This window comes from Mobula birostris, chromosome 16 (genome assembly GCF_030028105.1).
Source record: "Mobula birostris isolate sMobBir1 chromosome 16, sMobBir1.hap1, whole genome shotgun sequence".
Lineage (NCBI taxonomy): Eukaryota > Metazoa > Chordata > Chondrichthyes > Myliobatiformes > Myliobatidae > Mobula > Mobula birostris.
This window is the reverse complement of record NC_092385.1, coordinates 10,399,615-10,415,466: the sequence shown is the minus strand read 5'-3', so window position 1 is coordinate 10,415,466 and position 15,852 is coordinate 10,399,615. Positions and strand designations below refer to the sequence as shown.

Sequence of the window (15,852 nt, the reverse complement as noted above, 5' to 3'; positions counted from 1 at the left end):
AATTATAATAATCTTACTTCCCAGCACTCAAACCATAGCCTTCTGTGCCATGGTGTTTCAAATACTCAAATAAGTACTTCATAGATATTATGAAAGCAGAGTATTTCAGATTTGGTATTCATGTCCAAGGATCATTGAAGGTAACAGCACAGGTAGATAACGTGGAAAAGAAGGCATACATTATACTTCCCTTCATTAGTTGGGGCATAGAATTGATTAGCAGGGGTGTTATGGTAGAATTATATAAGCCAACTTTATTACTACGTGCTTTTCTGATTCCTCTTAGGCAGAGTATTTTGGATTTCAATCACCCTTTGAGTGAAAAATATCTTCCTCAAATCCGTTCTAACTCTCCTACCCATTACCTTAAGCCTATGCCTTCTAGTGATAGGCAACTATGCAACGTGGAAAAAGTTCTCAACATCTTCCCAATCTAGGTCCCTCAAAATTTTTTATGCCTCTTCTCCAAAGAAACACAGCCTATTCAGTCTTCTAGGACCCATGAGACCATAAGACACCTGAGCAGAATTCAGCTATTCTGTCTGCTTCGTTATTCGATCATGGCTGATTTATTATCTCTCTCAACCCCCATTCTCCCGCCTTTTCCCTGTAACCTTTGATGCCCTCACTGATCAAGAACCTACCAACTTCCATTTTAAATATGTCGAATGACTTGGCCTCCACAGCTGTCTGTGGCAATAAATTTCACAAATTCGCCACCCTCATGCTATAGAAATTCCTCTTCATCTCTGTTCTAGAGGGATGTCCTTGTATTCTAAGACTGTGCCCTCTTGTCCTATACTCCCCCAATTTAGGAAATATCCTCTCCACATCCACTTTATCTAGGCTTCATGGTTATAATTCTCCATCCTAGGCAACATCTTGATAAATCTTCTCTGTGCACACACTCCAATACAATTATATCCTTCCATTGTGTAGGAAGCACAAAAGCACATAGTAATACAGCTGATTTATATAATTCTACCATAACATCCCTGCTAATCAATTCTATGCCCAAGTAACGAAGGGAAGTATAATGTATGCCTTCTTTTCTATGTTATATATCTGTACTGTTACCTTCAACGATCCTTGGACATGAATACCAAGATTCCTCATGTTCCTCATTAATTCCCAAGGTCTGGCTATTTACTGCGTACTCTTAGCCTTATTCATCCAATCAAAATGCATTGCTTCACATTTTTTCAGGAACAAAATTTCGTTTTTCCAATTCATAAATAATTGTTAATTTGTCATATGGCCGCAATTGGGATCATTGGGTCAGAAGGGCTCGTTGCCTTGCTGTATCTCCGAATAAGAAGTATCCAAGTTGTTCGTGTATACAACAGGGAGGTTTGCAGCACCAGTTCCTAGGGTCTAGGTCTCCTATGCAAAAACAACAAACTCAATTATCGGTCATGCATGCTGGAGGAACTCAGCAGGTCCACATTGGAGCAGCACAGTAGCGTAGTCGGCGAGCCGCGTTCAATTCCACCACAGGATTATCCATTCTTTATGAAGCCGGGGTTGATGTTGCAACTATTAGATTAGATTATGAAGACACGCAGTCCTCTTTTATTGTCATTTAGTAATGCATGCATTAAGAAATGATACAATATTTCCTCTGGTGTGATATCACAAAACACAGGACAGACCAAGACCGAAAAAACTGACAAAACCGCATAATTATAACATATAGTTACAACACTGCAACAATACCATAACTTGATGAAGGAGTCCGTGAGCACAGTAAAAGTTCAAAGTCTCTCAAATGTCCCACATCTCACGCAGAGGGGAGAAGGAAGAAAAACTCTCTCTGCCATGCCCGACCACAATCCATCTCTGAGTCATCCGAAAACTTTGAGCCTCCGAATCAGCTCTCCGACACTGAATACTGAGCACCATCTCTGTCCGAACGATTCTACCTCAATCTTGGTCACCAACAGCAGGCAAAGCCGGGGATTTTGAAGCCTACCCTCCGGAAGATTCCCGACCACGCAGTAACGACAACAGCGAACGAGCGTCTCAGAAATTTCTCCAGATGTTCCTCTGTGCTTTCACGTCCTTCTCCATCAACTCAGTATTGTCCCCGGCCCCTATTTAATGGATACGATATCATTTTTCACTGGAGGGCTGCGCATGTGCGGTGTGCTGCTCTTTCTCCTCCTGCCGATGCTCTCTTCTCCTACCTGAAGCAATAAAGTACATGTGGTGAAGAATCTCTGACACCGTGTTGGGTGGAGAGATAAAGAGGACCTGGATTTCTCAAGTTTCACATTTGGTCATTGTAATAGGTACGAATTGTACATACACTGTGATGTGACTGATTGGTGCAGGGCTAGTGGGATTACTCAGGTGTCTTGAAGCCAAATTACTTCACTTACTATAATTGGAGACTAGTATCAGTGTCAATCAGTCATAAAGGCATAATTTCTATTCAATTTTAAAGAGCTCTACCTCTCCTTTCAGAAAAGCGGGGCTATACAGTCATCTGACAACATTAGCAACACAGATTCCTGCATATACATTTCCAGTAGCAAAATAGAGCTTGAGGGTTTTATCTTCCTTTTTCTCAGTGTATTGGTTTAATTATTAGTCAGTTTCCTTAAAGCCTGCTAATCCATCTGTAACCGAACAATGGTGCACTTTGGAGACCTGTACACAATGGAACTGGTTTAACTTCCTTTTTAGTGTTGCTGGAGATGGAATCTGAAATCATGTGGTATATTTAGCACCAGGGTTATAAATAGCATAGTTATTTTTTTTAAATCTGTGGCCATAATGGTTGTTTGTCAGAGGCACGAAAGATTTTACAGATGCAAAATGCTGGAGAAATGCAGGTCAGGCAGCATCTATGGAGTAGAAGAAACAGTTGAATTTTTTTTGGGCCAAGATTGTTTTTTTAATACTTACCTTCCAACCAAATACCATGGGAAGATACTGGGTATGAGTACAAATCTCTCCTGAAACAGCCAATCTGATCATCAGAATACCTCATTTATTTAATCCATTTTCTAAAAGCTGTTTAAGCCTTTGACCTGCCTAATTGACTCTTCGGTTTCACATGCTACAAATAAAATAAATACTGTACATTGGCCAAAATGTATTTATTTTTGGAGATAATTTCCATGAGCTATCCTACTTTGGGATTATCACCTTACCTCCAGAAGTTCTTCAGGGAGGGAGAATTCCGAACAAATCCAGGGCCAATACATTTTCCTCTCAGAAAGATTCAAAAAGGAGGAAACATCGCTGCAGAGCAAGGAAGTATCACCACACAGGAACATCTCAAATTCCATAGAATTTTCGATAGCCAGAGATGGTTAGAAATGGCTAATAAATTTGGACATAATCTTAAAATGATTGGAGGAAAGGGTGTCAGAGGTAAGTTTTTTACGTCGAAAGTGGTGGGTGAATGGAATGCCCTACCAAGGATGGTGGTAGGACCAGATACACTAGGGACAATTAAGAAATTCTTAGGTAGGCACATGGATGATAGAAAAGTGGAAGGTTTTGTAGGAGGGAAGGGTTAGGTTGACCTTAGAATAGGTTAAAAGGTTGGCAAAACATCGTGGGCCAAAGGGCCTGTACTGTTCTGTGTTCTATACTCCACCTTCGTAATCTCCAAGCTGACAGCATAAACATCAATCTCTCTAAATTCTGCTAACCACTCCCCTCATTACCTCCCTTTTGTTTTCCTTTACCCCGCTGTCCCCATTACCCCATCCCTTTCCCCCTCCCCTCTTGTTCTGCCTATCACCCACACATTCCTCGCTCCATATCTTCCCTTTATTCTGTGGTCTACAGTCCTCTCCTATCAGATTCCATCTTCTTTAGACCTTAATCGCTTTCACCTATCATCCAGCTTCGTAAGTCATTCCATCTCTCATCCTCCCCCTCACCTAGATCCCCCCATCACCTGCCAGCTCTTTCTCCACCGCTTTACACACTCTCCCCTCTTTGCACTCCAGCTGAAGGGTCTCAACCCAAACTGTCCATTTCCCTCCATCGTTGCTGCCTGATCCACTTAGTTCCTCCAGTATTTTGTGTATTGTTCCAGATTTCTAGCATCTCCAGCCTTACTTGTATCATAATTATTCTTGCTACTCATAGCATTTGTTAAGGAGGCCTTTGTTCAAGGAGTAGTTGAGTTTTTGAATTTTTTTAGATTATGAGAACACTCAGTCCTCTTTTATTGTCATTTAGAAATGCATACATACATTAAGAACCAATCAAAGCAAATTGAAATATTGCACATAATCTTAAACTGTACAGCAGAGACACAGACCATTTGGCCCATTATTATTATGCTGACTGGCATTCCTAGTGATACCAATCCTACCTGCCTGCATTAAGTTCGTATCCTTCTATCCTTAGCTCATTCAAGAGCCTATCCAGGTATCCCTTACATCTTGTTTCTGCTTCTGCCACCTCCTCTGGCAGCTTCTACTCTTATAAGGAATGTGTAGCAGGCTTCCCCCAGCACACCCTTGAGTCCTTTGGTTGTTAACTCAAACAGTGCATTTCACTGTCGCCATCATCATCCCATGCCGTGTGACGTAGGTGATCATGGTCTTTCCATGGCTGGGTGGCTGGGTGACATAGTCATAGTCATACTTTATTGATCCCGAGGGAAATTGGTTTTCGTTACAGTTGCACCATAAATAATTAAATAGTAATATGTAAATTATGCCAGGAAATAAGTCCAGGACCAGCCTATTGGCTCAGGGTGTCTGTCCATCCAAGGGAGGAGTTGTAAAGTTTGATGGCCACAGGCAGGAATGACTTCCTATGACGCCCAGTGTTGCATCTCGGTGGAATGAGTCTCTGGCTGAATGTACTCCTGTGCCCACCCAGTACATTATGTAGTGGATGGGAGACATTGTCCAAGATGGCATGCGACTTGGGCAGCATCCTCTTTTCAGACACCACTGTCAGAGAGTCCAGTTCCACCTCACAACATCACTGGCCTTACGAATGAGTTTGTTGATTCTGTTGGTGTCTGCTGCTCCAGCACACAACAGCAAACATGATAGCACTGGCCACCACAGACCCCAGCCATTATCAATACTGTTCATAGATTGTCTGCCTGGCATCAGTGGTTGCATAACCAGGACTTGTGATATGCACTGGCTGCTCATACGGCCATCCACCACTTGCTCCCAAAGCTTCACGTGACCCTGATCGGGGGCTATGCAGGTGCCACACCTTACCCAAGGGTGACCTGCAGGCTAGCGGAAAGAATGTGCGCCTTACACCTCCTTTGGTAGAGTCGTATCTCTGCCCCATCACCCAATGTACATGTAATTAATAAACCTGAATCTAGTATCATATACTAGATGCCAACTACTCTCTGTGTGATGGTGTTGAAAGGAGATTAAATAGAGCATCAGAACTATAGTTCTTTGCAGCCAAAGAATTGGAAGTAGAATTGGTTTATTGTTGTCACTTTTACTGAAATACAGTGAAAAGGTTGCCTTGCAAACACTTCATTGCTCAGTGCATTGAGATAGAACAATAATAGAGTGTAGAATATTCTGTAACCTACACAGAAAGTGCTTCTGAAGTTGTAAGGCAGGAAATGGAGCAGCCAGTTTGTATATACTAAATGCTTAGGTTGGTTTAAAGATCCCACAGCATAATCCTGATAAAGACAGAGAACATAATCCTGATAAAGAGAAAAGGTAGTGGATTCGGCCCAGTATATCACAGGTAAAGCCCTTCGAACCATCAAGCACATTTACATGAAGCACTGTCTAAGGAAAGCTGCATCCGTCATCAGAGATCCCCACCACCCAGGCCATGCTCTTTTCTCACTGCTGCCATCAGGTAGAAGGTACAAGAGCCTCAGGACTCACACCACCAGGTTCAGGAATAGTTACTACCCCTCAACCACCAGGCTCTTGAACAAGAGGGGATAAATCACATGCCCATCCGCTGAGATGTTTCTACAACCAATGATCTCACTTTAAGGACTCTTTATCTTCTTATTTCATGTTCTCATTATTTGTTGCTATTTATTTATATTTGCATTTGCACAGAGTGTTGTCTTCTCCATTCTGGTTGAAATTTCATTGATCCTGTTGTAGTTAGTGTTCTATAGATTCACTGAGTATGCCCACAAGAAAATGATTCTCAGGATTGTATAGGTTGACATATATATGCCAATAATAAAATTTACTTTGAGTTTGGGACTTAGGCTTAATGTTTTGGTTAATAGTTACCCTTTAATCAAAATCACAAGATTCAGTTGTCTGACTAAAGCTGTTTGTGATAGCTTGCCCTGTAGATTTTACTGTAGTGGATGTGAAATGTTTGATGATACCCACAAGGAGACATGAAAAGCACAACTCTAAACAACCTCATTAAAACAGATTATCTTGTCAATTATTACAGCTTGCAGCACCTTGCTATGGGCAAATTCACTACTGTATTTTCCAATTTTACAAAAGTTAAAAAAAAATTATCCATAATACATTGAGGGGTATAGGTAAGGTAAGTGCCACTGAGGTTGGGTGAGGCTAGAACTAGAGGTCATAAATTAAAGGTAAAAGTGAAATATTTAAGGGGAACATATGGTGCCAGCTCAGAGGGTGGTGAGAGTGTGGAGGTGAGGATCTGATTTTGATTGCAACATTTAAGGGAAGTTTGGAAAGTATATGGATGGGAGGGGTATATAGGGCTATTGCTCAGGTGCAAGTGGATGGGACTAGGCAAAATAACAGTTCAGCATGGACTAGATGGGCCAAAAAGCCTGTTTCAGTGCTGTAGTGTTCTATGACTCTAAAACCCATCAGAATATCTGAGGTTCTGCTTTGCTATTGTCTCTGAAATTGGAACATAGAATTGTGCAGCCCGCAATGTCTGCACTGAACATGACGCAGACAGAATTAAACCAGGTCTCTTCTCCCTGTATCTAATCATGTCCCATTTCCCTGGATGTTCTTGTGTCTACCTAACAGCCTCTTCGATGCCTTTATTGTAGCTTCATCTACCACTGCCCCAGCAGCTAGTTCCAGTCAACAGCACACAAGATTTAAATTGTACATTCATAAATAATTGTCGTAGTTGCTTGTGCTCTTCTGTTGAATATTGTGGACACGTTATGTTGGCACCGGCATGTATGGCAACACTTGTGGGCTGCCCCCAGATCGTCCTTGGGTGTGTTAGGTGTTAACACAAATAGTGCATGATAGCTAACAGCACAACCTTTATCCCGATGGCCCCATCACCCCTTCTCTTTCCACCCCCCCCCCCCACCGTCTTGATAATGTCCATCACCCATGCCTTCCTCCCACCTGGAGTCTGGAGTACAAGCTCCTTAATTTACTGTGAGGACAGCACACTAGCACAGCAACTAGCATAACGCTATTTAAGATTGGGGTTCAATTCCCACCGCTCTCTGTAAGGAGTTTGTATGTTCTCCATGTGATTGTGTGGATTTCCTTCCACATTTCAAAACGTGCCTGTTAGGTTTAGTGAGCTGTGGGTATATTATGTTGGAACCGGAATCATGGCAACAGAGCGTGCCGCTTGCAGGCAGCCCAGCACAATTCTCACTGATTTGTTTTGGTGCAAATGATTCATTTCAGTGCATGTTTCAAAGTACATGTGATAAATAAAGCTAATTTTCAAAAGATAAACCTGAATCTAAAATTTTACCACACAGACAAGAAAAGACTATGCACAGACAAGTCCTCAGTGCATAAAAAAAGCAGACACACATGAAAGACGAATCAAATAAGGGAAAAAATAAGCTTTCTGATTAATGCAGTTCCTAACAAAATGGCAGCAATGTGGCCAAGAAAGAATGTTTTCAGTCGAGGAAATTAATGCCCCGAAGCCAAGCTAGCTGTCAAATCTAACAGGGTCTTGGAATGTCTCCATCTGTGCCTGGTTCTCAGAAATATTCGAAAATAATTAAATCATCATTTGAACAATGGGAGCATACACTTCTCCTGCCAAGGAAGGGCACTCTGCACCTGCAAGTTTTGTAAATGAGGACTGCAGTGTTAACCATGGAGGAATTTACAAATGAGCGCAAACCCTGTGCTCACTCATTCTTTCATTTCTTTCCATTTGCTTTCAGAATCAGAATCAGGTTTATTATCACTGACATATGGTGTGAAATTTGTTTTGTGGCAGCAGTACAGTGCAATGCATACAATACAATACAATACACTGTAACATTCATTAGGAAATTTACACACACACACAGACTAGTGGTGTTCCGCTGGGGTCAATAGTGGGACTGCTTCTTTTCACTTTATATATCAACAACTTGGATGACAGAATTGATGGCTTTGTGGCCACGTTTGCAAGAGATACAAAGATAGATGGAAGGATAAGTAGTATTGAGGAAGCAGAAAAATTTTGACAGATTGGGAGAATGGGCAAAGAAGCGACAGATAGGATATAGTGTCAGGTAGAAGGAATAAAAGCATAGACTATTTTCTAAATGGCGAGAAAATCAGAGGTGCAAAAGGGCTTGGGAATCCTAGTGCAGGACTTCCTAAAGGTTAATTTGGAAGTTGAGTCATTTGTAAGGAAGGCAAGTGCAATGTTGGCATTCATTTTAAGTGGACTAGTATATAAGAGCAAGGATGTTATGCTGAGACTTAATAAGGCATTGGTCAGATTGCACTTGGTGCATTCTGAGCAGTTTTGGGCCCGTTATCTAAGAAAGGATGTGCTGGCATTGGAGAGGATCCAGAGGAGGTTCACGAGAATGATTCTGGGAATTAAAAGGTTAATGTATGAGGAGTGCTTGATTGCTTTGGGATTTTACTTGCTGGAATTTAGAAGAATTGGCTGGAGTTTAGAAGAATTGGGGGCGGGGGGAATCTTATTGAAACCTTTCGAATATTGAAAGGCCTTGATAGAGTGGATGAGGAGAGGAAGTTTCCTATACTAGGTAAGTCTAGGATCAGAGGCACAGCCTCAGAATAGAAGGAAGTCCATTTAGAACAGAGGTGAGGAGGGATTGCTTTAGCCAGAGGGTGGTGAATCTGTGGAATTCATTGCCACAGATGGCTGTGGAGGAAAAGTCACTGAGTATAGTTAAAGTGAACGTTGATAGGTTCTTGATTAGTCAGGGCATCAAAAATTATGGGTGGAAGGCAGAAGAATGGGGTTGAGAAGGATAATAGATCAGCCATGATCAAATGACAGAGTATACTCAGTTCTCATGACAGAGTATACTCATGTCCCAGTTCTGCTCCTATGTTTTATGGTCTTATGGCAATCTTCTTGAAACCTATTATCGAGTTGGTGCATAGAGTCTGTCTGCATACAAAACATGCTTTATTTCTTTCATGCTGGTTTTGTGCTTTATTTTAATTAGTGTTTAGTCGATCTGGTGCTGTTGGAACTCGCCACAAAAGAAAAGGTTGACTGGCAAAGCTTAAGTCAAGCTTCAAGCCCAATTTTCCTGGAAATTGGGTGTGGATCCGGTGCCATAACTCTGAGCTTGCTGCACTTCTTCAAACAAGTTGGTGTTGTCCCTATCTTTGTTAAAGCTCTTTTTATAAATACATATTTGAATTTGAATGTATCTATTTTAATGTTAGCTTATTCCATGTAATTTTAATAATCCCATGATTACCTGAAGTGCTTGAGGAAAAATTACATGAGTAAACACACACTTAATTCTTTTGAAGCTTTGAAGTATAGTTATAGAAAGTTTAATCAAACCCTTCTCTCCTACATAGCCCAAATAAAGTAAAGTAAAGTAAATGTTTTCATCATCCATGTGCCTATTCAAGAATTTCTTAAATGCCCCTAATGTATCTACCTCTACCACTGTCCCTGGCAGGGCATTCCACACCCCCAGCACTCTATGTGTAAAGAACTTACTTCTGAAATCCTCCCCCATACTTTCCTCCAATTATGTCCCCTTGTACTTGCTAAATCACCTGTTGTCAAAACCTCCTGGTGTTTTGGCTGATTCACTACCTTCCAGGAAATGCACTGGTTCAGCCAGCAAATGGAGATTTCACAGTCAACAGCTCCTCGTGATCACCCAGTGCCTTTCCACCACAAACAAGGCCAAGACAAAGATGTAGTTGGATACTCTATTGGCCTGGTTGAGTATATCTCCACAGTAAAAAGCTGTCTTCACAACTATCTGTTCTGGCACTCTGGTTCCCATTCCCTGCAACTCTAATTTAACCAGACAACCCTCCTCCACCGAACCTCCCTTCCCTCCCTCCCCCCCCCCCCCAAGTGCAGCACTAGCACACCTTCCCATTAGGATATTAGTCCCCGTCTAGTTCAAGTGCAAACTCTTCTGTACAGGTCCCACCTTGCCTGGAAGAGAGCCCAATAATCCAAAATTCTGACGTCCTCCCTCCTACACCAGCTTCTCAGCCACATGTTGAACTGTATAATCTAGACCTGACCACTGTGACTTTCCTCTGCTAGGTCATCCCCCCAACAGTCTCCAAAATGGGATATCTGTTGTTGAGGGGGATGGCCATAGAGATTTTCTGTACTGGTTGTTTAATCCCTTTCCTCCAACTGACAGTCACCCAGTTTCCTGTGTCCTGAACCTTAGGTGCAACTATCTCTCTATATGTCCTATCTATCACCCCCTCCATCCCCTGCTCCGCAGCCTCCCGAATGATCTGGAATTAATCCAGTACCAGTTCCAATTCCTCAACACAGAGTGTTAGAAGCTGTACCTGGATGTACTTCTTGCAGGTGTAGCCATTTGGGACTTTGGAGGTCTCCCTGCCTTTCCACATGCCACAAGATGAGTGCTCAACTACCCTGCCTGGTTGTCCCTGTTGTTCCAGCTGAGCAAATATAAAGAAGGAGAAACAATAAATAAACTGCGGGGGAGAAAAATGTCTACCGACAGCTTTTCACTTTCTCTCAATCAAGCCTCTCCTCACTGGAGCCTCAAAATCTCCCCTCTAGCTCTGTCCACTCCAACAATGGCCGTTCCGTTTGCCCCTGCCTTAGTTTAAATTCCTGTCAATCCCGATCACTGATCGGCTGCTGCTCAAAACACTAAACTGCCACAAGTCGGTGCCTTATGTATTCAATCCACGAATCTCAATGAGTGTGTGTTGCTCTAGATTTCTGACATCTACAGTCTCTCGTGTCTCTTTTTTAGCATAAATTTTTATTACTGCGATTAATGAAAGGGTTAACGTATCAGGAACGTGTAATGGCTCTGGCCAGAGGGTGGTGGATCTGTGGAATTCATTGCCACAGACGGCTGTGGAGGCCAAGTCATTGAATTGAATTAAATTGACTTTATTACTTACACCCTTCATATACATGAGGACTAAAAATCTTTGTTATTTCTCCGTCTAAATGTGCAATTTATAGTAACTTATAATAAATAGCATGTACAACAGGACAGTCAGTATAACATAGAAGCACAGCTGTATTAGCATAAATTCATCAGTCTGATGGTCCAGTGGAAGAAGCTGTCCTGGAACCTGTTGGTCCTGGCTTTTTTGCTGCGGTACCGTTTCCCGGATGGTAGCAGCTGGAACAGTTTGTGGTTGGGATGATTCAGGTCCCCAGTGATCCTTTTGGCTCTTTTTTCACACCTGTCTTTGTAAATGTCCTGAGTCATGGGAAGTTCACAACTACAGATGCGCTGGGCTGACTGCATCACTCTCTGCAGAGTCCCCTGTGAAACACCAATAGTCACTGGCAGCAAGGCCTCTTGCCAATCAGCCAATGATCTATCCATGCTAGAATCTTTCCTGTAATACCATGGGCTCGTAGCTTGTTAAGCAGACTCATGTGTGGCACCTTATTAAAGGCCTTCTTGAAAATCCACGTGCACAATATCAACCAATTCTCCTTTGTCTACCCTGCTTGTTATTTGTCAGGCAAGACTTTCCCTTAAGGAAATCATGCTGACTACGGCCTATTGTATCATGTACCTTAAGCACCACAAAACCACATCCTTAACAATCAACTCCAACATCTTCCCAGCCACCGAGGTCAGACTAACTGCCCTATAGTTTCATTTCTTCTGCCTCTCCTCCTTCTTGTAGAGTGGAGTGACATTTGCAATTTTCCATTCCAGCATCTAGTGTTTCTTGAATGATCTCCTTGATTCTTGAATGCCTCCACGATCTCTTCAGCCTAAGACTTTTGCACAGTACTGTAAATCAGCTGTGATGGAATGATTGTCAGAACAGACTAGATGGGCCGGATGGCCTGACTCTACTTCTATGTCTTATGGTCCTATTCCGGTTTTAGATAGTTGTGTTGCTCCATTCAGTTATCTGATTAAATGTAAACACGAGATATTCTGCAGATGCTGGAAATCCAAAGCAACACACACAAAATGCTGGAGGAACTCAGCAGGTCAGGCAGCATCTATGGAAATGAATAAAGAGTCAATATTTTGGGGAAGATCCTTCTTCAGGTCTGAAATGGAAGGGAGAAAATGCCAGAATAAAAAAAGTGGAGGGAGTGGAAGGAGGATAGCTAGAAGGTGATAGGTGAAGCCAGATGGATTGGAAAGATAAAAGGTTGGAGAAGAAGGAATCTGTTAGGAGAGGAGAGTGGACCATAGGAGAAAGGGAAGGAGGAGGGGACCCAGGGGGAGGTGGTAGGTGAAAAGAGGTGAGAGGCCAGAGTAGAAGAAGAGGGGAGGGGGAGCGAATTTTCTTTTTACCAGAAGGAGATAGTGATTTTCATGCCATCAGTTTGGAATATAAGGTGTTGCTCCTCCGCCCTGAGGGTGGCCTCATCTTGCCAGAAGAGGAGGCCATGGACCGACATGTCAGAACAGGAATGGTAATCGCAATTAAGTTGTTTGGCCACTGGGAAGTTCTGCTCTTGGCAGATGGAGCGCAGGTGCTCGACAAAGCGGTTCCCCATTTACAACGGGCCTCTGAAGCCCCTGAATGGAGGTGAGGAAGGAAGTGAATGGGCAGGAGTAGCATTTGGGCCATGTGCAGGGATAAGTGCCAGGAGGAAGATTAGTGGGGAGGGACAAGGGAATTGTGGAGGGAGCAATGCCTGCCAAAAACGGAGGGGCAGGGAGAGGTAAAGATACCATATATTTAGTGTCAGGATCAAAGGATCCCTGTTCTGATTAAATGTTTTGCTTTGCAGGGTTTTGCCGTGGCAGTGGATAAAAGCCCCGAAGCTGTGAACCTCACCAGAGAAAATGCTGAGAGGTAATGGGCACTCGTGGCAAACCATCCTCCCCGTGGAATACATGGGTTCTCCCCAGGTGCTTCTCCCACTGTCCAAAGACGAACCGGGCAGGTTAATTGGGTCCTTGTAAATTGTCCCATGTTTAGGTTAGGGTTAATCGGGTTTGTCAGGGGATGCTGGGACGGCCTGGTCGAAGGGCCTACTCCACATTGAATCACTAAATAAATAAATAACGGGCCACAACATGCTGTCAGTCAATATTATTCTCCACATACACGTACCCAGGCAATGCATTCAGATTCAGATCCCTTTCTTTAGCACATGTACATCAAGACATAGTGAAATGTGTCATTTGCATTTAAAACCAAATGATGTGATGGGGGGAAGCCCCCAAGTGTCGCCCCACTTTCTGACACCAACATAGCATGCCCACAATACTCAGCAGAACAACACGAAGCACAACATACAACAGCAAAACATACCCCATTCCCCCGTTCCTCTCTCCCACCCACCACTCACATCCACTGCCCTCCAAACCTGCCACAGGCCGTCTTCAGCCGCCAGCAGACTTGTGGATTCACAGACATTGGCTTCCCCAGCAGTCTAGCAGGGGTTCACAGACCCAGAATTTTGGTCTTCCAGTCGATCTTCAGGCTTTGATCTTCAGTATCAACGCAAGCCTTACCAACGACAAATGAGGACTCCAAACAAAAGGCCTCGAATGCTGGACTCTCGCATGACAGGATCCAGAACACTAGGCCTCAAACTCTGGTCTCGCCAGTGGTCAGACCCTGACCACTAGGCCCCAAACTGGTCTCACCGATGGTGAGACCTAAACCGCTTGCTGATGACAGAAACTTGAACACTAGGCCTTGAACAGAGACTCACCAATGTTAGGACCCCAAACATTTGGCCTGGAATAGGCTACACACACAAAATGCTGGGGGAGCTCAGCAGACCAGGCACCGTCTATGGAAAAAAGTACAGTCAACGTTTCAGGCCGAGTCCTGCACAAGGGTCTCGGTCCGAAACATTGACTGTACTTTTTTCCATAGATGCTGCCTGGCCTGCTGAGTTCCTCCAGCATTTTGTTTGTGTGTTGCTTGGATTTCCAGCATCTGTAGATTCTCTCTTGTTTGTGCCGGGAGTAGGCTTACCTTTTGTGGGTGCCCTAGTACAGCGGTCCCCAACCACCGGGCCGCGGACCGGTAACTGGGCCGCAAGGCATGCGCTACCGGGCCGCAAGGAAACGATATGATTTGGCGATAGGAGCAGCTGCACCTTTCCTCATTCCCTGTCACGCCCACTGTTGAGCTTGAACACACGCATGGTCATTACCTGTGCGTCATCCATGTCAGCGCGGGAAGGAGATCAACTCCTCGAGCTTGCAAATGATGGCGGGCTGAAAAGTATGTTTGACATAACATCTTTGCCGGCATTCCAGATCAAAGTCAAGGCTAAATATTCTGAGATAGTCAGGAAAGCACTGAAAACGTTGCTTCCATTTCCAACATATCTCTGCAATGAATGCAACGAAAACTACATTGCAGAATAGACTGGACATTAGGAACCCCCTTCGAGTATCGCTGTCTCCCGTCACCCCTCGATAGGACCGTCTCGTTGCAGGAAAACAAGCCCAGGGCTCCCACTGATTCAGCGATATTGGTACGTTGCAATGATTTTATATGTTCATACGAGGAAAATATGCGCTGTGGTGTTTGATATCCAAACGTTACTTAAAATGTTATGATGCTATTATAAGTGACTTATATAACCATATAACAATTACAGCACGGAAACAGGCGATCTCGCCCCTTCTATTCCGTGCCGAACGCTACTCTCACCTAGTCCCACCGACCTGCACTCAGCCCATAACCCTCCATTCCTTTCCTGTCCATATACCTATCCAATTTTTCTTTAAATGATAATATCGAACCTGCCTCTACCACTTCTACTGGAAGTTCATTCAACACTTCAAGCTCCCCTGTCCTCCCCTGATAATTGTCTTATCGCTATATTCATGCGAGGAAAGTATGCGCTGTGTGTTTAATATTAAATTCGTTAGATAAACAGTTTTAGAAACGAAATTGAGTGTATTAGCCACTTATCACCTATATTCCGGTCGTGATTAACACACCCCGCTGCCGCCGCCACCGACAACAGAATCGGCAAAAACAATTTTTAAGAAATCGGCACGTAAACGCATGCACAAGTTACGCATGCCCACTGGTGCCCGCGCAAGGCTTCATGGTCATTGTAGTCTTTCTCAGGGTAAACCCAACGTATTTGACTGCTACTCTTGTACGTTGGCAACCCTACCCCCCCCCCACCGTCGACCGGTCCGCAGTACGAGAAAGGTTGGGGACCCCTGCCCTAGTATACACTTGCTGACCACACAGATTAGGAGCAAGACAACCACTCCCCTGATTCTTCTCAACCATTCAAGAAGTTGCACAGTGGAGAGTACCCTAGCTGGTTGCAACACGCCCTGGTATGGAAGCACCAATGCCCAGCAACAGAAAAGACTACAGGAAGTGATGGATACAGGCAAAGCCCTTCCCACTGCTGAGTACATTTACATGGAGAACTGCCTCAGGAAAACAGCGTCCATCAGCAAAAATACCCACCCGCCATCCCCACTGTGCCCCCTTCTTGCTACTACCATTGGTCAGGAGGTAGAGAAGCATTATGCCCCACACCACCATGTTCATGAACTGC

General features: G+C 43.7%; 1 protein-coding gene across 11 annotated transcripts in view; it reads left to right on the top strand.

The window, feature by feature from the left end:
* The window catches only part of hemk1 (HemK methyltransferase family member 1), a 201,545-nt gene that overhangs the window by 69,097 nt on the left and 116,596 nt on the right, over window positions 1-15,852 (top strand). For 10 of the 11 annotated variants that reach the window (XR_011889354.1, XR_011889355.1, XR_011889353.1 and 7 more), the window contains 2 exons: window positions 9,341-9,487; window positions 13,090-13,154. Coding sequence is in view for 5 of the 11 variants with exons in the window: in XM_072280297.1 (XP_072136398.1) it covers window positions 9,341-9,487; window positions 13,090-13,154 (212 nt within the window). In the remaining 6 variants the exon portion in view is untranslated. The remainder of the gene's footprint in view (window positions 1-9,340; window positions 9,488-13,089; window positions 13,155-15,852) is intronic. The other variant, XR_011889357.1, reaches the window with a different exon arrangement.